The following is a 26,925-nucleotide window of genomic DNA, read 5'->3' on the forward strand; positions in this document are numbered from 1 at the left end:
CCCGGTGTCCCTCGCCCCTCCTCCCCTAGTCCTAACCTCAGGCAGCACCACTGCTGCTACCTCCCTTCTCTGCAGCCTGAAGGAACGTAGGGAGAGCTCACTGCAGGCATGCAGCCAGAGTTTCCAGCTTTGCTGTCAAGCTCCTGTGGAATATTTAGGCGCCGATGTAGAGCACATGGAGACGGTGCTATGGGGAGAACTTCTCCTAATGGCACAATGGATGAATCTCTCCGTGTTCTCTGCTCACTTCGCAGGCATGAAGACCCCTAACGCTCAGGAGACCGAAGGGCAACAAACCAGGGCAGCTGTAGGACGGGCCACTGGGTCTGCAAATATGACTAAGAAAAAAGCTTCCCAAAAGAAGCAGAGAGGCAGACCTTCATCACAGACCCGCAGGAACATCGTGGGCTGCAGAATTTCACACGGATGGAAAGAAGGCGACGAGCCCATCACCCAGTGGAAAGGAACCGTTCTGGATCAGGTGCCTATAAATCCCTCTCTTTATCTGGTGAAATATGATGGAATTGACTGTGTCTATGGACTGGAACTCCACAGAGATGAAAGAGTTTTATCTCTTAAAATTCTTTCCGACAGGGTGGCATCATCCCAAATTAGTGATGCAAACCTTGCAAATATCATAATTGGTAAGGCTGTGGAACATATGTTTGAGGGTGAGCATGGTTCTAAGGATGAGTGGAGGGGGATGGTCTTAGCCCAAGCACCTGTCATGAAAGCCTGGTTTTATATTACCTATGAGAAAGATCCTGTCTTGTACATGTACCAGCTTTTAGATGATTATAAAGAAGGAGACCTCCGTATCATGCCAGAGTCCAGTGAGTCTCCCCCAACAGAGAGGGAGCCTGGAGGTGTTGTAGATGGCCTGATAGGTAAACATGTGGAATATACCAAAGAAGATGGCTCCAAACGGATTGGCATGGTCATTCACCAAGTGGAAGCCAAACCTTCTGTGTATTTCATCAAGTTTGATGATGATTTCCATATATATGTCTATGATTTGGTGAAAAAGGCCTAACTGTTGGGGCAATCTTTGCCACCTTTGTCAAAACAGGTGTATACTTTGTAGACATGCAAACTAACGTTGCTTTTTTCAGTGTATAGAAAGCTTAAGGGACCCTGTTAATGCAACATCTTTGCCAGCATAAATGTTGTTTTGTTCTGAAAAATACAAATTTACGTGGCCATGACATGCTGTGTGTAAGGACTTTGTCATGTTGGAAAGATTGGGTGTGTTCAGTGCATGGGGCGTGAAAGGAAGGGACAGCTGTAGATTCAGGCTCTGAATAAAGTTCAGCTAGTATCATAATCAGTCATCTAAAAATGGAATGAGACTTAGCTGGTCTGGCCTGGGGTGGGGGAGGAGTGATGGGGGAAGGACTAGAGATGAACTGGAGATGGGGGTGGGTAGAGGTGACTGCTTGGGAAGAGTTTGGGAAGAACCAGAAATGAAGAGGCTCCCTGGGGGGGGTGAGGGGTGACCTAAAAGGGAGAGATACTCCACTGGGAGGGATGAAGTAGAGCAGAGGGAGAATGATTGGTATACCGGTGCTTAGAAAGTCTGACAGAATCCATTGAGTAGAAAAAGAGATGCAAAGACACTAGAGCAGTGAGGGGACTTTTGAAAGGGATCTGGGGACAAGCTCTGAAGGATACTCAGTAGGGAGCCTGTATACATGAGTGTGGGACCAGAGGGAGGGGCACTGAGAAAGGAGGGAAAACAAGAAGAAATACAAACAGAGGGAGTGATAACAGGGCAAAGGAGGTACAGAGAGTGGGGTGTGTGAGAGATAGGAAGACTCTGGAAATAGGTGGCTTTCTAGCAGCAACTACACTGCCCTCCTTGGCTCTGCACAAGGATATGACAAATGCCAGATAAGCTAGATAGAGTGGAGGCTCCTTAGAGAGACAGCAATGGCTCAAGAGCTAACCGGGAACCAAATTTATACCTAAAGGACTTTTCTTACACTAATGAATACATGTCATACCTGCTAAGCGTAACACCGGCCTGTGGGCAACCTCCTCATATTTTGCACAGGCCCCAGGTACAGGCAATCTTGAATCTGAAGGCCTTGGTTCATTTTGCTTACACTAGATGTAATCTATTCTTGGGGGTGTGGGGTCAGAGCAGTGTTCAGAACTTAAGAGATGTGCAAATTTGCTTTTGGAAATTGTTTTGCCCAGAAGAATGAGACCTTGCTGAGTAAGGTTCAAAAGTCTCTTTGTTGTTATTTGTCTTGCTGAACTATGCCTTGCCACCGTAGGAGGATGAATAGCAGAGTACTGAGCCTAGTGCTTCTCTCCAGAGCATGAGGAGTATGTGGCAGTCCATGTTTCTCTCAGCACCTGCCTGAAACCACAGGTAGTTCGACCCTATGGCTCCACCAGATGGAGGTCAGCTGCCCCCAGAGTTCCTGTTCTACCTATACTCCCACCAAGCTTGATGACTACTCACACTTCAGTGATATCTCCTTGCCAGCACTGTCCACCTCAAGTATATGGGAAACTCTAATGGAAGTTTAGGCAGCTCAGTTTCTGGGTGAGATGGCATAGCTAGGAGCCAATTTAGGAGTTGTGATTCTCTGCAACCAATCCCTCTCACTGCAAATTGCCACATAGAGGAGCGATGTTTAGTGATGAGAGGGTGCAGAAACACTCACTAAGTCATCAGAGGCATGATGTGCCAACGCATGTCTCTACATCCTCTTGTTTCTCCTCCTCTGGCCTTTCCCCAGCCTTGCTATGGAAATTACCCTCCCGATCCTCTCTCCAGTGAAACATACTCCCATCCTAAAAGAAAGGTCCTGTGGTTCCCCACTGCCCAAGTTTCCTTAAGTCCATGAATAGCAAGGGGGAGAAGGAAGCAGGGAACTCTGGTGATTCCAGTTCCTTTCTTCCTCCCAATGGAAACTGAAGAAGTTTGCCTTGAGACTTGCACAAGGCAGGACCAGTGAAATATCACTTGCATAATGCACTGCTATGGCCATGACCCAGGTTCAAGCCTAGCTGCCACAGCTTTGAAGGAATCTTTGATACTGTGGTTTCTTTCAATCTCTCTCTCCTCTCCACCTCTCTCTAAAGATCATAATAAAGGAGGGAGAAAGGAGTTATACAAGGGAATTAATTGTCTCTCCCCCTTCACATAATCCAGCACAGCAAATACTAGAAATTCACCCATGGGCTAATTTCAATAGCTTTATTTTTTTTTACCTGATATTCATGTTTTTCATGAGAAGTCATATTAGCTATTCACACATTCCAGATAGTGCTCCCTACAAAATTCTATACTTCTGGTTTCTTCTCCCCTCCACTCCCAATAAAGATCATACACTGAAGCTTAGGGATTGCATTCCAACAAGGACACAAACAGCTGATCTGAGGTAAAGCCCAGTCCATTTTAAACTCAGAATGCTATCTCAAGTAGGCCATAGCCCCAGCTGACCTGTCCCTCTCTCATAAAAGACCCAGTTGTCCCCTGTGAGCACTTGCCTTTGAACGTCAGGCTAGACCCAAGGGAAACAGCTTAATTTCCCATTTGGGTTACTTTGATCCCAGTTGTCTGTAAGGTTTTTTGCTTTAACCTTCATCCCACCAATGCTCACTTCAGGTGGACTTGCTTCCATGTAGTCTTCTAGATACTGATATTTATGGTGTGGTAATGAATAAGAGTTGCAAATAAAACAGTTGCCCTCATGGAGCTTTCACTTTGTTGTGGGAGGAAAGAGATAAAATAAGTAAAGAGTAAAGCATTTCCAATATGACAAGTGTTAAAGAAGAAAATATACAGAAAGACATGGGGCACTGAAAACACAGGATGAGGCTAATGGCCAGCAGCTGGAGGTGGAGGTGGAGGTGGGGGGAGGGAAGGTCTCACTAAGAAGATGACTTTAGAGTAAAGACTACTGAAAGCCATAAGATCATTGGCTCTGTGTTTCTTAGTGGGGAAGGGCCATTGCAGAAAAGGGCACAGCGAGTTCTGAGTCTCCCGGGCAGGTGTAGACATGGCATGTTTGAGGAGCATTGGGAGGAGCTGAAGTGAGCAAGTGAGTTCAGAGAAGTGATGGACCTTTGGAAGAAACTGATTGTTAGATCCTTGCAGGTCCTAGCCTGGAGTTTATCTTTTAGTCTGCAGCCATACCACCCTGAACTTGCCAGATCTTGTCTGATCTCGGAAGTTAAGCATGTTGGGCCTGGTTAGTACTTAGATGGGTCAGTTAGTCTTTTACACTGGAATCAGTGTATAATTTTCAGCAAACACTCAAAATAAATCTCATTATATTTTAACGGGTCTCTCTGGTAACTCCCAAGTTAGTCTTTTTGGAATGTAAGAAAGAAAACAAGAAAAAAATATATCACAGTTTCTCAATAGCATGTAATCATCACACCTAGTACTTTGTTTGAGTTGATCCCTTGCAGACTAAATTTGATCTGGCTTTTAGGATATCCAGTGGAATGCAAATATATCTTTCTTACAAAACTAGATTTTCTCATAGGTGTGAAATATAACCCAATCTGAGAAAGCAATATATGAAGCATTTGTGCTTTTATTTTCTCCAATAGGCCTATAAGTTATTGTTTTAGTACTGGAGCTGATATCTGTATATATCTTATTTAACATTATGTAAATACATGCTTTCAGCTTCACCTCCTTTGACTATATCCTAACTTCTTTTCTGTAACCAGAGAAGACCTAAAAGTTTTGTTATTATTATTGTTGTTAGGAGTTGACAGTGAATTACCCCCCCAAAATTCACTTAGATTAAAAACAGTCATTATTTTCTTAATTACCTGAATACAAGAGGGCCACATATTGAACATATGGATTTTGAGTTAAAAAAACATATCTACATCACTGTAGAATTATTAAAAGCACAGTTACCTTTCACTCAATCCCTTTCTAAGTAAATATAAGTTCATTTTTCTTTTTGTGTATGAGTTTGTTAAGATCCACAGGGTGGGGGCAGGCTGTTGGTGCACCTAGTTAAGTACACATAGTACAAAGTTCAAGGACCCACACATGGATCCCCGTTTGAGCCCCCCTGATCGCTACCTGCAGGGAGTCATTTCGTAGGCAGTGAAGCAGGTCTGCAAGTGTCTTTCTATCCATCTCTATTTTCCCCTCCTTCTCAGTTTTTCTCTGTCCTAATAGGGAAAAAAATGGCCGCTAGAAGCAGTGGATTCGCAGTACAGGCACCGAGCTCCAGCAATAAGGCTAAAGACACACAAACCAACAAGCAAGCAAACAAACAAACAAAAAGTACAGGGGCATGCTATTACTGATTAGTGGTTCATTGATTAGTGACTAGTGACGAAATCACACAATTAGCTTTGGTTTGTCTAGTCATTGCTATTAAACAATGGTGCTGAAGAGATATAATAATGATGCTTTTTCCAATAGATTTTTCAAACCCGAGGTTCACAGGTCCCAGCTTCCATTCTGTGTACCACCATATGCCAGAACTGGCCCATCTTTTGGTTTTAAAAAGGTGGGGAAGCATATGGAAATCCTTCCCTTTAAGTTATTACTGAGGTCAGCTGCTAATTATTCTCAGAAATGACAAAAGTGTCTTTTTCCTGGTTGCAACTGTCAGTACATCCCATGATAACTCGTAACTCTCAAGTTAGTTTGTTTGGAATATAAGGAAGAAATTTTAAAAAATAGCAATTTCTCAATAGCATGTAATCATCACTCAATTATCACACCTAATATTTTGAGTTGATCCCTTGCAGACTAAACTTGCCTATATTTTCCATAGAGAATTAAGACAAGTCTTAACATACTTATAATGAATATTTCTCCCCTTACATATTAAAACTCTTCCACAGTTAAATACAATGTTTCCATTGAGGTTCCAGAAGACACACAAGTAAAATTGTCTTCTTTTTGTAATATTTTAGTCATTTTGGAGACATATTCAATAATAAGACAAAAGTAGGTCAAATTATCTCCTTTTGTAAATTGCCACCAGGGTTATCACTGGGCTCAGTACCTGCAAGATGAAACCACGATTTGCAGTGGCCATTTTTTTCTCTTTTTTTCTTTCTTTTTATTAGCTAAGACAGAGAGAAATTGAGATGGGAGGAGGAGAAGAAGAAAAGACAGAGAAAGAGAGAGACAGACAGAGAGAGAGGGACCTGAAATAGTGCTTCACCACTAGTGAAGCTTCTCCCCTTCAGGTGAGGACCAGGAGCTTGAACTTGGTTCCTTGCCCATGGTAATGTATATTCTCTACCAGGCATACCTCTGCCCAGCCCCCAAAACATTTCCTTTATAATTGATAAAGAACTGATATGAAGGCATGTCTACTTGTGTATGCATTTCCCCTTAATTTACTGTATGCCCTTTCGAGACACTTGCCACTGGACACTCTAAAATTAACATTATTTGAGAGTGAATTCTATACTGTACTGTATAGATTTCAGGGACAATTGAAAACATTTATTAAATGTCCAACTCTCTCTAGATTACTAATTAAAGAAGTGAGTGGGAGGTGACAACATAATATTTGGTAGAAGAAACAAAATGGAATTTCTTTTCTCTATTATTTTTATTTAAGTGTTATTAAGAGGTCTGGGCTGTACTTTACCTAGTTGAGCACATACACACTTTACCATGTATAATTACCTAGGTTCAAGACTCCCAGTACCCTCCTACAGAGGGAAAGTTTCATGAATGATGAAGCAGTTTTGTGTCTCTGTTTTTTTCTCCCTCCCTATCTTGCCCTTCTACAAAATTATCTCTATCTCCAGCCAATAAATAAATAAAATATAAAAAATTGATTAAAATAAATAAATGCCATTAAAATATAACACTGTATTACCTTATGTTTGACATTTCAACATAGTGATTTGATATTTATATGTATTGGGTAATGATAAACTCATTCTAGGCACCAAATTCTTTTTTATATTTTGTTAAGAAGTTTTGATATCTACTCTCTTATAAATTTGTAAACACATGTGTATCTCAATTTATGATATGGTTGAAAGTATACTGAAAGTGTCCACCATAAATAGAAAATTCATTTAATATACTTAGCTACCAAACATAATAGCTTATACCCAAACCTATTTTAAATGTGCTCAGATCATTTATATTTATATAGTTGGGTAAATACATCTATGCAAAGTTCATTTTATAATAAATTGCAGAAAATTTTTTGTGACTGATTTATACCTAAAGTAAAAACAAAGTAGCTATGTGGAAATTCACCATTAACGTGCACAACTAAAAGTATATTGGACCTGAAGAATGTCTGCAATGTTATTGAATGGAGACTCTACACAACAAGAACAAATTCTCTATTGTTAAGACTAAAAATATATATAACATAGTCTAGGTAGTGTGTAGAAAAGGACTCTGAGGAAAAAGGGGAAGGAAGAGAGTAAAGGACATATTAGGGCTCTGATACATTATCACAGTGGAACCCTATGTTGGGGTCTAAAGTTTATTGCATACACGTATCAAAGGGAGATGAGAAATTACACCTATGTGACAACAACCGTGTTGTAAGCCATTAATACATCCCCTCAGTTAAGTGATTTGGAAATAAAAAGAAGTACTATAAGGCAAATATCAAAGTATGATTTCTACTGAACGTGTCAGTTCCACACTATTGCAAATTGTATAAAATGTTGAGGTGAAACAAAGGTAGTTAGAAACTGCATATAGAATATATAATACTATTAACTTAGTCATCATGATTTATTTATAGCTGGAAGTTATAAATACATTTTGACATTTAATTCTGTATTTTACTTTGTTTTATTAGAAAAATAAATATTTATGAGAGAGTTGTTGTCACAATTGTGTACAATGTTTCATCTAGACATGATAGATGCCTGCACACTATACCCATAACCAATTTATCACGTCCTCTACCATTGAGTACCCAACAACTATTCAGCCCCCTACTCTCCAACATAACCCACATGCTTGGAATTGCTGAAAAGACCATATCTAGTCAAGTTTCATCTTATGATTTGTCTTTCCCTCTCTGATTCTTAGGTTTCAACTATAACTGAGGTAATCTAGTATTCATCATTCTCCTCCTGGTTGATCTGACTTAGTATGATCCTTTCAAGTTCCATTCAAAATGAGACAAAGGAAATTATTTCATTTTTTATATTATTCTTAATTTCTTTATTGGAGAATTAATGTTCTACATTCGACAGTAAATACAATAGTTCGTACATACATAGCATTTCCCAGTTTTCCATATAACAATACAACCCCCACTAGGTCCTCTGTCATTGTTTTTGGACATGTATTCTCCCCACCACCTACTGCAGTCTTTTACTTTGGTGCAATACATCAATCCCAGTTCAGGTTCTACTTGTGTTTTCTCTTCTGATCTTGTTTTTCAACTTCTACCTGACAATGAGATTATCCCATACTCACCCTTCTGTTTCTGACTTATTTCACTTAACATGAATTTTTCAAGGTCCATCCAAGATCGGCTGAAAACGGTGTAGTCACCATTTTTTATAGCTGAGTAGTATTCCATTGTGTATATATACCACAACTTGCTCAGCCACTCATCTGTTGTTGGACATTTGGGTTGCTTCCAGGTTTTGGCTATTACAAATTGTGCTAAGAAAATATGTGTACCCCCTCCTACCCTATAGTTTTGTTAATTAATCCTTTCTTAAATAAATAAAAAAAAAGAACATATGTGTACGCGGAATATTTTGGGTGGGTGTGTTCGGTTCCTTAGGATATATCCCCAGGAGAGGATTTGCAGGATCATAGGGTAGGTCCATTTTTAGCCTTCTGAGAGTTCTCCAGACTGTTCTGCACAGAGGGTGGACCAGTTTACATTCCCACCAGCAGTGCAGGAAGGTTCTTTTGACCCCACAACCTTTCCAGCATTTGCTGCTGTTATCTTTTCTTATGTATGACATTCTCACAGGAGTGAAGTGGTATCTTATTGTTGTCTTTATTTGAATTTCTCTGACAAAGACTTGGAGCATTTTTTCATGAGTTTCTCAGCCTTTTGCATATCTCCTATGTGGAATATTCTGTCCATGTCCTCTCCCAATTTTTGGATGGAGTTATTTTTTTTTTCTTTGGTGAGTTTGGCAAGCTCTTTATATATTTTGGTTATTAGCCTCTTGTCTGATGTATGACATGTAAAGATATTCTACTATTCTGTGAGGGGTCTCCTGGTTTGTGTAGTGGTTTCTTTCACTGTGCAGAAGCTTCTTAATTTGATGTAGTCCCATAAGTTTATACTTGCCTTAGTCTTCTTTGTAATTGGATTCGTTTCGTTGAAGATATCTTTAAAATTTGTGCGGAAAAGAGTTCTGCCAATATTTTCCTCTAAGTATCTGACAGTCTGTGGTCTAACATCCAAGTCCTTGATCCACTTGGAATTTACTTTTGTATTTGTTGAAATATGGTGGTTCAGTTTCATTCTTCTGCATATTTCAACCAATTCTATCCAACACCATTTGTTGAAGAGACTCTGCTTTCCCCATTTAATTGTCTGGGCACCTTTGTTAAATATTAGATGTCCATAGGTGTGGGGGATTACTTCTGGGCTCTTAGTTCTATTCTACTGGTCAGTATATCTATTCATGTTCCAGTACCAAGCAGTTTTGATGACAATGGCCCTGTGATACAATTTGAGATCTGGGAGTGTGACGCCTCCAGTTCTGTTCTTTCGTCTCAAGATTCTTTTGGCAATTCTAGGTCTTTTCTGGTTCCAGATAAACATATTTAGTATTCTTTCTATTCTCCTAAAAATGTGGTTAGGATTCTGATGGGGAAAGCAGGAAATTTGTATATGGCTCTGGGTAGTATATTCATTTTGATGAAGTTAATTCTTCCAACCCATGAACATGGAATATCTTTTCACTTCTTTGTGTCTTTTTCAATTTCCTTGAGTAGTGACTCCTAATTTTCAGTATATAAGTCTTTCACTTCTTTGGTTAGGTTTACTCCTACATATTTTATTGTTTTTGTTGCTATAGTAAAAGGAATTAATTTCTGGATTTCAACTTCGTCTAACTTAGTGTTTGCATAGAGGAATGCCACTGACTTTTGAATATTAATTTTGTAGCTTGACAACTTACTATATTGCCTGATGATTTCTGAAAGCTTCTTGCTGGATCTTTAAGTTTTTCTATGTATACTATCATGTCATCTGCAAATAGGGAGACTTTGACTTCTTCTCTTCCTATCTGTATCCATTTAATTCCTTGCTCCTGCCTGATTGCTATGGCAAGAACTTCCAACACTATGTTGAATAGTAATGGTGATAGTGGGCATCCCTGTCTAGTACCTGATCTGAGGGGAAATGCTTCCAGTTTTTCACCATTGAGTATGATGTTGGATGTAGGTTTTCTATATATAGACTCCACTATCTTCAGCAATTTTCTGTCTAGTCCCACTTTTTGTAGTGTTCTGATCATAAAGAGATGTTGTGTATTGTCAAAGGCTTTCTCTGCATCTATTGATATGACTATGTGTTTTTTGGTCTTGTTTTTATTGATGTGGTGAATCATGTTGATTGATTTACGTGTATTAAACCCTCCTTGCATCCCTGGGATAAACCCCACTTGGACATGGTGAACAATCTTTTTGATATACTGCTTTATCCGATTGGCTAGAATTTTGTTCAATATTTTACCATTCATCAGAGATATTGATCTGTAGTTTTCTTTTGTGGTTGTATCCCTGTTTGCTTTTGGTATCAGAGTGTTGTTGGCTTCATAGAAGCTGTCAGGGAGTATTCCAGTGTCTTCAATCTTCTGGATTGCTTGTAAGAGTGAGAGGTATTAACTCTTCCTTGAAAATTTTGTAGAATTCATTTGTAAAACCATCTGGTCCAGTACTTTTATTTTTGGGAAGTTTCTTGATGACTGTTTCAATTTCATTAGCTGTTATGTGCCTGTTCATATTATCTAATTCCTCTTTATTTAATTTTGGAAGTTTGTAGGTATCTAGGTAGGTATCTAGGAAATTGTCCATTTCTTCTAGGTTCTCTAGCTTGGAGGCATATAGTTCTTCATAGCATTACCACATGATATGCTGAATTTCAGCCATGTCTGTTGTGATATCTCCTCTTTCATCTATGATCTAATTTGTGTCTTCTCCCTTTTTTGTTTTGTCAGTCTGGCTAATGTTTTGTCGATGTTGTTCACTCTTTCAAAGAGCTAACATTTACTTTAATTTACCTTTTGTATGGTTTACTCATTTTCGATGTTATTTATTTCTGCCATAACTTCAGTGATTTCTGTCCTTTGGGTTGCTTTAGGTTTCCTTTGTTCTTCTTCTTCTATGTCTTTAAGATGCTCAATCAGGCTGATTATTTGTGCATTTTTTGTTTCCTACTGTGTGCTTTTATGTCTAGGAACTTTCTTCTAAGTACTGCCTGAGCAGTGTCCCAGATATTTTGATAGCTTGTGTCTTCATTTTCATTGAACTCTCAAAACATTTTGATTTCTTCCTTTATTTCCTCTTTGACCTAGTTATTGTTAAGTAGTGTCCTGTTGAGCTTCCACATTTTGGGATTATTATTAATCTTTTGTTGATTGTTGTGTTAGTTTGATTCCTCTGTGGTCTGAGAAGATGCTTGGGATAATTTCCATGTTCTTGACTTTGCTGATGCTGTCTTTGTGGCCTAATATATGGACTACCCTTGAGAATGACCTATGTGGACTTGAGTAAAATGTGTATTCCAGTTTCTTGGGATGAATGACTCTGAAAATGTCCAATAGTTCTAGTTTATCTATCTCTTCATTTAGCTCCCTCATGTCTTTATTAATCTTCTGCCTGGATGATCTGTCAAGTTGAGAGAGTGGGGTGTTGCAGTCCCCTACTATGACTGTGTTGCTTTTAATATATTGCTGTAGCTCTTTCAGTAGATGTTTGATGTATTTAACTGGGTGCATGGATGTTAACAGTTGCTAAGTCTTCTTAATTGACTGACACACAGAGCATTAAGAAGTGTCCATCCCTATCTTTTTTGATTTTCTTTATTTCAAAGTCTATCATGTCAGATGTGAGAATAGCTGTTCCTGCCCTTTCTTGTGGGCCATTAGCTTGTAGGATAGTTTTCCATCCTTTCACTTTGAGTCCGTGTTTGTCTTGTTGAGTTAGGTGGTTTTCCTGTAGACAGCATATTGTTGGGTTGTGTTTTCTGAATCATCTTCCTACTCTCTGCCTTTTAATAGGTGAATTCAGTCCATTGACATTTATTGATATCAAAGACTGAAGATATTTTAACACGATTCTTGTAGATTTCTTTTTTAATTAAGAAGAGAGTTATTGTTTCTTTTTTCTTTTTTATTATCTTTATTTATTGGATAGAGAAATCCAGAAATCAATAGGGAATGGGGATATAGAGAGGGAGAGAGACAGATAGATACCTGAAGCCCTGCATCACCACTTGCAAAGCTTTCCCCCTGCAGGGGGGGACTGTGGGCTTGAACTCTGGTACTTGCACACTGTAATGTGTGTGCTTAACCTGGTGAGCCACCACCCGGTTCCCAATTTTTATAGATTATTAGAGTGTTCTGATATATGGCTATTTATAGTGGTCTGTTTATAGGAGACCTTTCAGAACTTCTTTCATTGAAGGCTTGGTGATAGTTGATTCTTTCAACTGTTGCTTGTCTGAGAAGGTTTCTATGCCTCCATCTAGTCTGAATAACAGTCTAGAAGTATACAGTAGTCTTGATTCAAAGCCTTTCTCATTGAGTGCTCTATACATATCTTGCCATTCTCTTCTGGCCTGTAGTGTTTGTGTGGAGAAGTCTGCTGCTGCTTCCTCTGTAGGTGATTCTTTGTTTTTCTCTTGCAGCCTTCAGGATTCTTTCTTTATCTTTATTCCATTCCATTCTAAATATAATGTGTCTTGGTGTCTTTATGTCTGGGTTAATTCTGTTTGGGACCCTCTGGGCTTCCTGAAGTTTTATGTCTTTGATATTGTCAAGATTAGTGAAGTTTTCAGCTGTTATGTCCTGAAGAATGCTTTCTTCCCCTCCCTCTCTTTCTTCCTCTGGTAAGCCAATAATGGGTATATTATTTCTTTTGAAGTCATCCCACAGGTCTCTCATGTTGTTTTCAGTGTGTCTTAATCTCTTTTTGAGAATTCTTATTTCTTTTTTAGTTGTCTCTAATTTGTCCTCAATCTTGCTAATTCTGACTTCAGCCTAATTTATTCTAGTCTCTCTCTCTCTCTCTCTCTCTCTCTCTCTCTCTCCCTCTACTGTTTTCTGGAGTTCATCTATTTTGTTACCCTCTTCTAAGACTGTTTTAGCTTATTCAGCTAATTGTGTTCTTAGAGCAGCTATTTCAGCTTTCAATTCTCTAATAACCTTGAGATAATTAGTGTTTTCTTCCATAGTCTCATTCGTTGTTTCTGCTTTTCTGATGATAATTCTTTCAAACTCTTTACTCACTCCTGTGATTATTTCCTTAACTAGTCTTTGGATGTTGACTGCATTATTTTGTGCTTCGACTTTTGGGGCCTTTTAGCTGTACTCTTGTCCTAGTTCATTTCTCCAATATTTCTTCTTGTTGGCTTAACCATTCTCTATAGTATGTCATGAGGTCTCTCTCTCCATACTTTTAAAATTACTGATCACTCTTGCCTGGATTGACTTATGTCTAAATAAGGTACTTAAAGAGTTCTCAGTTGTGGAAATTGACAGTTTATTCAATATTATTTTAATCCCTGATTTGGAGCACAGTGTCTGTTAAAACCTCTTTTGTTCTTCCCTGTAGGCTATAGGAGCCTGAGGGCTTCCAAAATATAAGTAGGCTTCTTAGATTAATCCCTCACTCCTGACCAAGAGATAAAGCAGGATGGGGCATAGATAACCCAGTAGTTATGCAAAGATACTCTCACAGCCCCACCACCAGGCCACCAAGGTATAGATCTTCTCCTGAGTTTTCTGGTTAGTTCTCTGTCCCCTGGTATCAGCACAGGGCCTCCCCTCTGCTGCTCCAGAATCTGTGGGCAGTAGCATTGTAGACACACAGTTGCATTTGGTGAGTCTTAGGGGAGTCTTCTCCTCCTTTCAGCAGTCTTTTTGTTGGTGAAACAGACTGGAGGTGGTGTCTCAACTTACCAGCCACTTAATCTCTCCCTAGGCTCCTCTCTGTCTATGAGCCACATGTGTTTGTACTTACCGGTGATTTGATGGATTCCTGAAGTCCTTTTAGTCCTTTCTTGTTTCTGTCCCAGTGGTCTCCTTTAGTATTCATATTTGACCTGGTAGAGTAGAGCAGAGAAACACAGCTGCTGCTGCTCCATAGCCCTGCCTCTGGAATTTTAATTTTTATTTATAAAATGTAAACTGTGACAAAACCATAGGATAAGAATGGTACAGTTCTTACCACCAGAACTCCATATCCTACCCCCCTTGCCTGATAGCTTTCCTATTCTTTAACCATCTGGGAGTATGTACCCAGGGTCATTTTGGGGTGCAGAAGGTGGAAGGTCTGGCTTCTATAATTATTTCCCTGCTGAAGATGGGCATTGATAGGTCAATGCATACTCTCAGTCTGTCTCTCTTTTTCCCTAGTGAGGCACAACTCTGAGGAAGCAGGGCTCCAGGACATATTGGTGGGATTGTCTGCCCAGGGAAGTCCAGCTGGCATCATGATAGCATCCAGAACCTGGTGTCTGAGAAAAGAGTTAATCTATAAGACAGAACGAATTGTTGACTAATCATGAACCTAAAACCAAGAATGTTGCAGATGAAGATTTGGGGTCTCCATTTTGGAAATAGCTAGTAGGTCTATTTTAGTTATATTCCAAAGGTCCCATGGTTTCATTATTTTTTCCCTGAGCCTGACATCTGATGTGCAGTTGGACCCAGGTTATTGTCTGGGGTGATGATATCATGGCTGGAAAAAGGGCTAGAAAGCTGGTTCAGGGAAGAGACTAGCTCCCATATATGGGAAAATTATATAAATATTGTTGACAGTAAACCCCATCAATTTGTTCAGGGGCTCATATTCAGTCTATGTAACCTCTGTATACTTTTAGGTCTAAATTCTCATTCTGTGGTCATGAGTAGGAATATTCCAAGTTGTACCAATTTCAGGACCCATCTTCCTCAGGTAGTAGATAGAGAATGTTATCCAACCGCCCCTTCGGAGGATGGAACATTCTCTACAATTGTTGATCCACATTGAGGGTAAAGTCTAATGATGCCCTCAAAATGGTCCATTATGTTGTTCCTGATGGACATGACCAGTGACAATGGAGAGAGGGATCTATTTGGGGTCTAGGCTCATGATTTCACTTATCTGATGTTTAATAATTGGGTGGTATTCCATTGTGTGTGTATATACTACAATTTTCATTTTAATTAATTAATTGGATAGAGTCAGAAATAAATCCAGAGGAAAGGAAAAGATAGAAAGTGACAGAGAAAAGAGACACTTGAAATACTTCTTCACTGCTTGCTAAGTTTTTCCCATGCTGGTGGGAACTGGGGGCTTGAGTCTGACTCCTTGCACATTGTAACATGTGAGCTCAACCAGGTGAACCCTATCTGACTCCTATATCATAATTTTCTTAACCAGTCATCTGTCGTTGACCATCTGAGTTGCTTTCATATTTGGACTATAACAAACAGTACTGCTATGAATAAAGGTACACATATATCTTTCAACATTTCTTTTTTTGTGCACACACTATATTGTATAACATATCTGGACTAATTTGCAATGGATTATATTTCACATGATTAGTATTTTAATGTAGTTATAATGTATTTTATTCAATTTATTTTTTGCCACCAATATTATCATTGAGACTCTGAACATCTACAATTACTACACTCCCACTGCGGTCTCTCTCTCTCTCTCTCTCTACACACACACACACACACACACACGAGAGAGAGAGAGAGAGAGAGAGAGAGGGAGGAGAAACACTGTAATACTGTTGCACCACCTCAAAACTTCATTGACTCTCCACCACAAAAGCTAACATACCCCACCTCAATGCAGATCCTTCTATGTAATATCCAGGAACTAGAAACCAAGTCCTGGAATATGATAAAGGATAGGTTCTTTAAGTTATGCCAACCCCTATAATGTCCTTTAAAAATGAATTTGTTGTGGCTGGTAAAATAACTCACTGGATAATGTGTCTGCTTTTCCTTGCATGCAGACTGGACTTAAACCTGATCCCCACTGTACTGGAGGAATCTTTGATGCTGTGGTGTCTTTGCTTCTCTCTTTCTCTGTCTCCCTTTCCATCTCAAAAAGTCATTACAGAGTGGTGCAGTCCTAGTCCCCCTCTCTCTACCTTTCTCCCTCTATGTGTGTGTGTGTGTGTGTGTGTGTGTGTGTGTGTGTGTGTCTGAGATAAACTGCTCATTCATTAGAGAAACATCAGTAAAAATTACAGTAGGGCCGAAGTGCAAGCATAATTCCTTATGAGTCTCCTGTATATTCTTGCCTCCCTTGTGAGGGAAGAAGACTACACAGTTTTCCACAAGAGTAACTATTAAACTGAGACTAAAATGTGTGTAAATAAAAATTATTTCACTAAACTCCTATGCTTTAAAGTGTCAGATAAAACATAACTTACCTATTTTTAAATGTACAGTTTGAAGTTTAAAAATGATGAGGAAAATCCCTAAGGACCAACAATGAAGAGAACTGAAATCAAAACCAGTACTGGATACTTTGGCAGCACAGAGGGAGAGGGATGTTATCACAATAATATAGGATTTGGACAAAAAAAAACAGATATTAAACATTAATAAATTGGGTATTTGGGAATTAAGGTCTTATTTTCCTTTCAATTTTTCACATAACAATCTAGTAATCTTTCTTTATATTTTTAATTTTTATTTTATGTTGTTTTTACCTCCAGGGTTATCTCTGGGGTTCAGTGCCTGCACTTAGAATCCACTGCTCCTGTGGCTATTTATTTATTTGTTTGTTTATTTATATGGGACAGAAAGAAATTGAGAGGGGAGAGGAACATAGATAGAGACAGACAGACAGACACCTGCAGACCTGTTTCACCTCTTGCAAAGTGACCCCCTTAAAGGTGGGGAGCCAGGGACTAAAACTGGGATCCTTGTGTGGGTGGGTCCTGGTGCTTCCTACTATGTGCACTTAACCCGGTGCACCACTGCCTAGCTCTCCAGTCTAGCGATCTTTCAAAAATACAATTGAATATTCTCTGGAACATTTTTTGTATATATGGCAAAAAGAGTTTACTGTTACAGTTGATATACAATCCAGTATTCTTGTTCAATGCTTCAAGCAACAGGTGTTGCATTTTCTTTTTTTTATATTTATTTATTTATTTATTCCCTTTTGTTGCCCTTGTTGCTTTATTGTTGTAGTTATTATTGTTGTTGTTACTGATGTTGTTAGACAGGATAAAGAGAAATGGAGAGAAGAGGGGAAGACAGAGAGGGGGAGAGAAAGATAGACACCTGCAGACCTGCTTCACCACTTGTGAAGCGACTACCCTGCAGGTGGGGAGCCGGAGGCTCGAACCAGGATCCTTACGCTGGTCCTTGCGCGTTGCCCGACCTGCACTTAACCCGCTACACTACCACCCGACTCCCAAGTGTTGCATTTTCAAACAGAAAGATACTGTTCCCAAAGGGGAGAAAACTGATCCTTGGCGTAGGAGGTGAAAAGCAAAAACAAACAAAGCAAAAAACTTATCTATTGGGTAGGAGAAATAGCATAATGATTTTGCAAAACTTTCATGCCTGAGGCTCAAGGTCCAAGGTTCAATTTCCCCATACCACAATAAGCCAGAGCTTAGTAGTATTTTTGGGGAAGGGAAAAAAATCTTAGCTATTACAATGTTATAGGATCTCCCAAAGCTCAACTCTATCTTACAATGTTTTATTCCATAGGATTTCGTTGGGTTTATTTGGATGTCACATGAGCAACACTGACATTGAGTTTACCCAAGATATGCATAATGTATCAGAATAGGTGTTGCAAAATCATAACAAATGCATAATTGTAAATGGAAGACATTGAATCTGTTGCATACTCCTGAATTTATAGCACCTATGTGTCTATTGGTTTGCATGGACTTTTTATATTTTGTCTTTCATGCCCTTGTGTGTGTCTTGGATTTTGATGATTAAGTTTGTATTTTATTCTAAAAGACAGTTTTCAAGCCCATTATTTATTATATCAGGTGATGGAAAGAAAAATTGTCAACAACAATATGAAAGAGGAACTAGAAGATTCTTAATTTTTTTCCACAAGCAAAAGTTAAGAGTACCGCTGTAATCCTATAATCTTGTAAACCAGTATTAGTTATTTTAAGAAAAAAAGAAATAAAGAATTAATATTTTAAATAGAAGATCACTGAAAGCTTTTAAATTAGCTTTTTAAAATTTATTTATCTTTATTAGTGATTTAATTTTGATTTATAAGAATACAAGATAATGGTAGTATAATTCCACACCACTTCCACTACCAAAGTTCTATGCCCTCCTCCTATAGTAACCACTATAATTCTCCCAAAGTCCCAAAGATCGCTGATATTGGTTGAATATATATATTTTTTTTTCATTCACTTATATGCCCCTGTCATCATTTCCTTTCTAAGCAATACCTACACCTATTAAAACTTCTGATTGTCCTTACATTTTCCTATTCCCTCTCAGATAAGAGAAATAGCTCCTGACTTCCTTGGGTGTTCTCCAGATTCCCTTCTTTCTCAGAGATGTTAAAGACAAAGATTCCTGGTCACAAATGTTCAGAGTCCCGTGGAATTTGGGTTTGAAGCCCTATGGTTATCTTCTCATAACATTTCCTACCCCTGAGAATATGGACCAAAATTCTTTTTGTGGTGCAGAAGGAAGATGTTCTGGCTTCTGTAGTTGCTTCTCCACTGGACATGACTTTAGCCTGTCAATCCATACTCCCAGCCTATTTCTAGTAGTATATGGCTCTGGAGAGGTAAAGTTCTGGAACATGTTGATTAAATCATCTGCCCAGGGAGGTCAGGCTAGAATCAAAGTAGCATCTGTAAATTGGTGGCTGAAAGGCAGTAAGATGGAAAGCAAGTCAAAATGTTTAAGAATAGGACGGGAGTATGGATCGACCTGACAACGCCCATGTTTAGCAGGGAAGCAATTACAGAAGCCAGACCTTCCACCTTCTGCACCCCATAATGATCCTGGATCCATGCTCCCAGAAAGGCAAAGAATAGGAAAGCTTTCAAGGGAGGGGATGGGATACGGAAATCTGGTGGTAGGAGTTGTGTGAAATTGTACCACTCTTATCCTACGATCTTGTCAATATTTTTTATTTTATAAATAAATTTAAAAAATAAAAATAAATAACAAATTTTAACCAGTTAAAAAAAAAAAAGAAACAGCACACAAAAAGAAGGAATAGAGCCCATAATAATAGACACACTAGGGTGGAAAGAAGCTACAATATCTACTTTAGGTATGTTCTTAGGGGGGCATGACTTTAGTAATCTTTGCTTGAACTTGATAGCTAACATGGAGGTGGATTAGAAATGCTTACTGTTTGGAAGGATAATATAAAAGTAAAGGATAGTACTTGAAAGTTAGGTAAGGAGGGAAAGTGGCTCCTAACCTTGAATATATATATATATATATATATATATATATATTAAGGTTAGGAGCCTGAAATATATATATTTCAAGGTTATATATATATTTGAATGGGGCCCCATGCATCATCATATTTAGTATAGGAGCCTATATAACCTCCGAGTCTCTGTTAGTTTGAACTCATAATCCATGTTCATAACTGGGAACATTTTAGGCTTCACACATTAAAGGACCAGTCTTCCTCAAGTGGCAGAATAGGATGACCCAACCTCCCTTCAGAGAGTGGAGTAGTCCTTACTATCATTAGTTTTTAGTGAGGGTAGGTTCCTGGAGAGCCCTACAAAAGGGCTAATGATGAAATGACTGATGGAAGTGACCAGTGATGATAAAGACTGGGATTTATTAGAGGTCTAGACTTACAGTATGTATGGGGGAATCCAAGGATTCTCTGAGTAGGACCCCAGATGATGAGGTAACCTGAAGTTGGCCAAAATAGCTATCATTCATTAAGTGAGATATTCTCTTGCTCCTTTACAATTTAAATTAGCTTTTTACAGTTATTTTTATATTGCTGAAATATCTTTTTAATTATACTTTTATTTATTTTAATTTATTTATGTATCTAATTTTTGCCTCCAAGATTATTGCTGGTGCCAGCACTACAAATCCACCACCACTTCCAGAAGCTATTTTTCTTTTTTTTAATTCAATAGAACAGAGAAAATTTGAAAATGGAGGGGAAGATAGAGAGAGAAAGATAAGACACATGCATACGGGAGTCGAGCCTTAGCACATCGGGTTAAGCTCATGTGGTACAAAGTGCAAGGATAGGCATAAGGATCCTGGTTAGAGCCCCTGGCTAGGCTCCCCACCTGCAGGGCGTAGCTTCACAAGCGGTGAAGTAGGTCTGCAGGTGTCTCTCTTTCCCTCCCCTCTCTGTCTTCCTCTCCTCTCTCCATTTCTCTCTGTCCTATCCAACGATGACGGAATCAATAACAACAATAATAACTACAACAATAAAACAACAAGGGCAACAAAAGGAAATAAACAAATAAATAAATAAATACTAAAAAAAAAGAGACATGCATACCTGCTTCACTATTTGTGCAATGTCCCCTCTGCAGGTGGGGAGTGGGGCTCAAAGCTGGGCCCTTGCACATAGTACTATGTATGCTAACTGGTGCACCACCACCCAGATCTCTGAATTACATTTTTAAATAATTACATTCAACTGTATAGAAATTTTTATTTTGCAAGTACAAATTTTATAGCATAATTCTTATTAATTATAATTCATATGGTATTATATATTTATAAATTATATTTTATATATCATATTATGTTATGCAGTGGGACCAGGGAAATAGCACAACAGTGTTGCACAAGACTGAAGCTCCAGATGGTCCCAGCACCATCATATACCAGAATTTTACTTTTTTCATATACCAGAATTTTAATGGTCATCTGACCTCTCTCTCATTAAAATAAGTAATACTTTTAAAAAGTCATTTAGCAAATATAGTAAAGTTAAGTGGTCTGATTTTTAAGTCAACCTATGCCTTTAATTGTATTCATTCTTAACTCTACATTAAGTTTGCCAATTTTATGCATATATGCATTGCTATGTATAAAGCACAAGTATACATCCATTTATTCAAGAGATACTTTGTTAACCAAGATGGTTTCGGTTACAATAGACTAAAATTGATCTAACAGTAAAGAAATGCAATTTTGTACCTTGAAGTCAAACATATCATGCCAATAGTAGTATAATCAGCAGCTAAATGAAATGATTAAAAGGTTTAGAATATTCTAATTCCCATCCTCTGTCATTTACATTATGTCTTTTTTTCTCATCTATGTAGTTGTTGATATTCCAAGAGTCATACACAAAGAATCGTTTTAAAAAGGTAAAACAAATATTAGTTTCTATTTCTCTTCTTTAAAAAATAGCATTTTTTCTTAAATTCCCCAGCATACATATGACGTTTATTTGATCAGAATTAGATCTTATGAAAAACGCTGAAATAATCCTTTCCAAGGGCTAGGGATTGCATAAGCAAGAATGGGTTACAGTAATCTTTCTGAGTAGGATGCATATTAGAGAGGCAATAGCCCTAGCCACATACAGGTACAGCATGTGTCACTAAGACAACAATGTCCTACTTTTTTATTTATAAAAAGGAAGCACTGGGCAGTCGGTGAGTAGCACAGCAGGTTAAGTGCAGGAGGCGCAAAGCGCAAGGATTGGAGTAAGGATCCCGGTTTGAGCCACCGGCTCCCCATCTGCAGGTGTCTATCTTTCTCTCCCCTGCTCTGTCTTCCCCTCCTCTCTCCATTTCTCTCTGTCCTATCCAACAATAACAACAAAACAAGGGCAACAAAAGGGAATAACTAAATAAATATTTATTTTTAAAAAAAGGAAACAATAACAAAGCCATAAGATAAGAGGGGTATAACTCCACACAATTCCCACCACCAGAACTCCGTATCCCATCCCATCCCCTGATAGCTTTCCTATTCTTTATTCCTTTAGGAGTATGGACCCAGGGTCATTATGGTGTGCAGAAGGTGGAAGGTCTGGCTTCTGTAATTGCTTCCCCGCTGAACATAAGCATTGGCAGGTTGATCCATACTCCCAGCTTGTCTCTCTCTTTCCTTTGTGGGGCGGAACTTTTATCTAACTTGCCTACTTTCTTCTCTGTGCTGATTTAATCAATTTCCAGATGACTGAAAAGTGAATAGAATCACTTAGTCTTCTTATTCTCTCAAATCCATCCATGCCCAGTAGAAAGGTTTATTTAATTCATAACAAGGAATTGTGCACAACATAAATGAACCTCATTGGTTCTGACAAGATTGGGTGCCTAGTTCTAAACAGTTCACTCCAACAGTACTTCAGTCTTCTAAAAGGTTAGACTTCGGTGTTCTCTTGAGGAAAATGGGGGGACTATTAGCTGAAGATGTGTAGTTGAATGCTAGATTGCAAAACCAATGATATTATAATTTAACATATATTGCTGCTCAACATAAGAACAACTCTTCTTTCCATACATACAAAAATATTCCAGAAAAATTTAATCAATCACTAGTAGAAATTGAACTCTTACTGCCTCTTCAGAAAATGTCTTTGCAAGAGAAACTGCTATTTTACTTTTAAAATAATAAATTAGTTTGATTATTTTGAATATTAAGTAAATTGAGTAGGAAAATATATGCCCTTTTTTGTCTTGCTTCAACATATTTTCAGATGTATTCATAATATTGCATGTTGTTGGTTTGCTCAGTTTCAGTCACACTGTTTACATGGCTTAGGGCTTGTTCATTTGCCTTTTCTATGATTTTTTTGTGCAACACTTTGCAGTTTCATACATAAAATTATATAAAGATTCATTCTAGCACCCATTAAAAATTCACAGTATCCACCACAATACAAATTCACCATTTTGCCTGACTGATTTTAGCAAAATTACTTTCTCCAAAGGTATTCTTCATGTTCAATATGTAATATTAACAGTCAGATATGTAAGAGGGACAGAATAAATATTTGTCAAAAGAATGTAATGAAATGATAATGTTAAAAATAATATTCTAAAACTATGATTATATTTTATGGAAACCAGCAAGGCATAAAACACATATGCAAATCAATCCAATTATTAAGAGTGTATAAATCACCAAAATAAATATTTACAATGACAATAGGGGACTAGGGATAAACATTGCAGTTGGTTATCAAATTTCTGCAGTGTAAATAATGATAATTGTGTAACACTGCAGAAGCAACTATTGCTATAGACTAGAAGAAAAGAGAGGAGTGAAACATACTTAAGAAGTAAAATCCAGAAATAGGAAAATTACAAAAAAAAAAAGGTCAAATTGGCAAAATGAGCTATATAGCACATTGCTATTTCCAGTTCAAATATTCCATATAATAAGTATCCGGATTTGTGTATTAAGAATTGACTAGATCACTAGGAAAATGAAAATCAAAACTCCTGTGAAATGGAAAGCAACTGAGTAGGATGAACAAGATGAGCTTTATAAAGCTCAAAAGGTCTTGAAATGTGGAGGAATTGGGAGCTAATGAGCCAGGTTGCAGTGTATGCTTTTCCAATTGGAGGAGGGAGGAGTTTAGAGCAAAAAAGCTCCTCAAAGGCATAGTGGAGTGCTACTGAGTGAGACAGTGGTGCTGCTGCTGCTGCTGCTGCTGCTGCTGCTGCTGCTGCTGCTGCTGCTGCTGCTGCTGCTGCTGCTGCTGCTGCTGCTGCTGCTGCTGCTGCTGGTGGTGGTGGTGGTGGTGGTGGTGGTGGTGGTGGTGGTGGAGCTGGGGGGGGGGGGAAATGAGCAAGGGAGGGGGGCAGGAAGGGGAGGCCTCTCTCCAGGCAGGAAGCTGCATACAACCAGAGGGAGGAGACTGCGGCAGCAGCAGCTGAAGCTGCTAGTAAGAGCAGTAAGTGGGAAAGAGACCTACACAAACAGGGGGACAGAGGGCCTGCGAGTCCAGCACAGCAAATACAACCTTCCTCTTCACCTACTCCAGCCACCCTCCTAGGCACGCTGCTCGCCTAGGGATCCTTCTCTCCCAGCACTTGCAAGAAACCAGCACGTCGCCTGCTGATCCTCCTTTTCACACAGGCTCACCGCAGAGGCAGTCCGACTTGGGCACGTGAGGCCCGCGATTCAAGGCGGTGGAAACCAAGCAGGGCAAGGCCACTCACTGGTGGGCTCCAGGATGGAGAAGGGGGATGGGATGGACTCCTGCAGGAGATAAGGGGTGGAGACCCGCACCGGGTGAGGCTGGGAGGCGGAAGGGGGGGAGGGGTTGCGGTGGGCAGTAAGAAAAGGGGGGGCCTGTAAGAACCCGGCTTAAAAAAAAAAAGAGGAGCATGAGGATTCTGGGTGCCAGAAAAGGACTGGGGCTGGACGAGGTGTGGGGACAGCAAACTGGGGCCCTAAAATGTGTCGCAGAATCAGGCGCTTTGCAGCGAACTGAAGAGTGGGCGCCAGTAGCAGGTGGGCGGTGGAGGTTGTGGACTAGGAACAAGGAAGAAGTAGCCCGGTGTCCCTCGCCCCTCCTCCCCTAGTCCTAACCTCAGGCAGCACCACTGCTGCTACCTCCCTTCTCTGCAGCCTGAAGGAACGTAGGGAGAGCTCACTGCAGGCATGCAGCCAGAGTTTCCAGCTTTGCTGTCAAGCTCCTGTGGAATATTTAGGCGCCGATGTAGAGCACATGGAGACGGTGCTATGGGGAGAACTTCTCCTAATGGCACAATGGATGAATCTCTCCGTGTTCTCTGCTCACTTCGCAGGCATGAAGACCCCTAACGCTCAGGAGACCGAAGGGCAACAAACCAGGGCAGCTGTAGGACGGGCCACTGGGTCTGCAAATATGACTAAGAAAAAAGCTTCCCAAAAGAAGCAGAGAGGCAGACCTTCATCACAGACCCGCAGGAACATCGTGGGCTGCAGAATTTCACACGGATGGAAAGAAGGCGACGAGCCCATCACCCAGTGGAAAGGAACCGTTCTGGATCAGGTGCCTATAAATCCCTCTCTTTATCTGGTGAAATATGATGGAATTGACTGTGTCTATGGACTGGAACTCCACAGAGATGAAAGAGTTTTATCTCTTAAAATTCTTTCCGACAGGGTGGCATCATCCCAAATTAGTGATGCAAACCTTGCAAATACCATAATTGGTAAGGCTGTGGAACATATGTTTGAGGGTGAGCATGGTTCTAAGGATGAGTGGAGGGGGATGGTCTTAGCCCAAGCACCTGTCATGAAAGCCTGGTTTTATATTACCTATGAGAAAGATCCTGTCTTGTACATGTACCAGCTTTTAGATGATTATAAAGAAGGAGACCTCCGTATCATGCCAGAGTCCAGTGAGTCTCCCCCAACAGAGAGGGAACCTGGAGGTGTTGTAGATGGCCTGATAGGTAAACATGTGGAATATACCAAAGAAGATGGCTCCAAACGGATTGGCATGGTCATTCACCAAGTGGAAGCCAAACCTTCTGTGTATTTCATCAAGTTTGATGATGATTTCCATATATATGTCTATGATTTGGTGAAAAAGGCCTAACTGTTGGGGCAATCTTTGCCACCTTTGTCAAAACAGGTGTATACTTTGTAGACATGCAAACTAACGTTGCTTTTTTCAGTGTATAGAAAGCTTAAGGGACCCTGTTAATGCAACATCTTTGCCAGCATAAATGTTGTTTTGTTCTGAAAAATACAAATTTACGTGGCCATGACATGCTGTGTGTAAGGACTTTGTCATGTTGGAAAGATTGGGTGTGTTCAGTGCATGGGGCGTGAAAGGAAGGGACAGCTGTAGATTCAGGCTCTGAATAAAGTTCAGCTAGTATCATAATCAGTCATCTAAAAATGGAATGAGACTTAGCTGGTCTGGCCTGGGGTGGGGGAGGAGTGATGGGGGAAGGACTAGAGATGAACTGGAGATGGGGGTGGGTAGAGGTGACTGCTTGGGAAGAGTTTGGGAAGAACCAGAAATGAAGAGGCTCCCTGGGGGGGGTGAGGGGTGACCTAAAAGGGAGAGATACTCCACTGGGAGGGATGAAGTAGAGCAGAGGGAGAATGATTGGTATACCGGTGCTTAGAAAGTCTGACAGAATCCATTGAGTAGAAAAAGAGATGCAAAGACACTAGAGCAGTGAGGGGACTTTTGAAAGGGATCTGGGGACAAGCTCTGAAGGATACTCAGTAGGGAGCCTGTATACATGAGTGTGGGACCAGAGGGAGGGGCACTGAGAAAGGAGGGAAAACAAGAAGAAATACAAACAGAGGGAGTGATAACAGGGCAAAGGAGGTACAGAGAGTGGGGTGTGTGAGAGATAGGAAGACTCTGGAAATAGGTGGCTTTCTAGCAGCAACTACACTGCCCTCCTTGGCTCTGCACAAGGATATGACAAATGCCAGATAAGCTAGATAGAGTGGAGGCTCCTTAGAGAGACAGCAATGGCTCAAGAGCTAACCGGGAACCAAATTTATACCTAAAGGACTTTTCTTACACTAATGAATACATGTCATACCTGCTAAGCGTAACACCGGCCTGTGGGCAACCTCCTCATATTTTGCACAGGCCCCAGGTACAGGCAATCTTGAATCTGAAGGCCTTGGTTCATTTTGCTTACACTAGATGTAATCTATTCTTGGGGGTGTGGGGTCAGAGCAGTGTTCAGAACTTAAGAGATGTGCAAATTTGCTTTTGGAAATTGTTTTGCCCAGAAGAATGAGACCTTGCTGAGTAAGGTTCAAAAGTCTCTTTGTTGTTATTTGTCTTGCTGAACTATGCCTTGCCACCGTAGGAGGATGAATAGCAGAGTACTGAGC

The 26,925-nt window shown here is 39.7% G+C and overlaps 1 protein-coding gene across 3 annotated transcripts; it reads left to right on the plus strand.

Annotated features, from left to right (window-relative positions):
• Positions 1–278: 278 nt before the first annotated feature.
• SPIN2B (spindlin family member 2B) lies at positions 279–25,826 on the plus strand. Of its 3 annotated transcripts, none has more exons than XM_060183317.1 (2): positions 279–481; positions 24,876–25,826. In XM_060183317.1, exons 1-2 carry the CDS (start codon positions 427–429, stop codon positions 25,652–25,654), a joined length of 834 nt encoding a protein of 277 aa, XP_060039300.1. In that variant the 5' UTR covers positions 279–426; the 3' UTR covers positions 25,655–25,826. The 3 variants fall into 3 exon arrangements, with proteins under 3 accessions (XP_060039300.1, XP_016050152.2, XP_016050151.1); XM_016194666.2 differs by lacking the exon at positions 279–481 and adding an exon at positions 23,937–24,357; XM_016194665.2 differs by lacking the exon at positions 279–481 and adding an exon at positions 23,939–24,286.
• The last annotated feature ends 1,099 nt before the right edge of the window (positions 25,827–26,925 follow it).

The sequence above is a fragment of the Erinaceus europaeus genome, chromosome X, assembly GCF_950295315.1.
Source record: "Erinaceus europaeus chromosome X, mEriEur2.1, whole genome shotgun sequence".
In the NCBI taxonomy this organism is placed as follows: domain Eukaryota; kingdom Metazoa; phylum Chordata; class Mammalia; order Eulipotyphla; family Erinaceidae; genus Erinaceus; species Erinaceus europaeus.

Excerpts from the sequence above, each read along its gene's own strand:
- SPIN2B (XM_060183317.1), top strand. The coding sequence starts at position 427 with ATGGAAAGAAGGCGACGAGCCCATCACCCAGTGGAAAGGAACCGTTCT. Across the intron at positions 482-24,875 it reads AAGGAACCGTTCTGGATCAG|GCATGAAGACCCCTAACGCT; the intron begins GTGCCTATAAAT and ends CTCACTTCGCAG.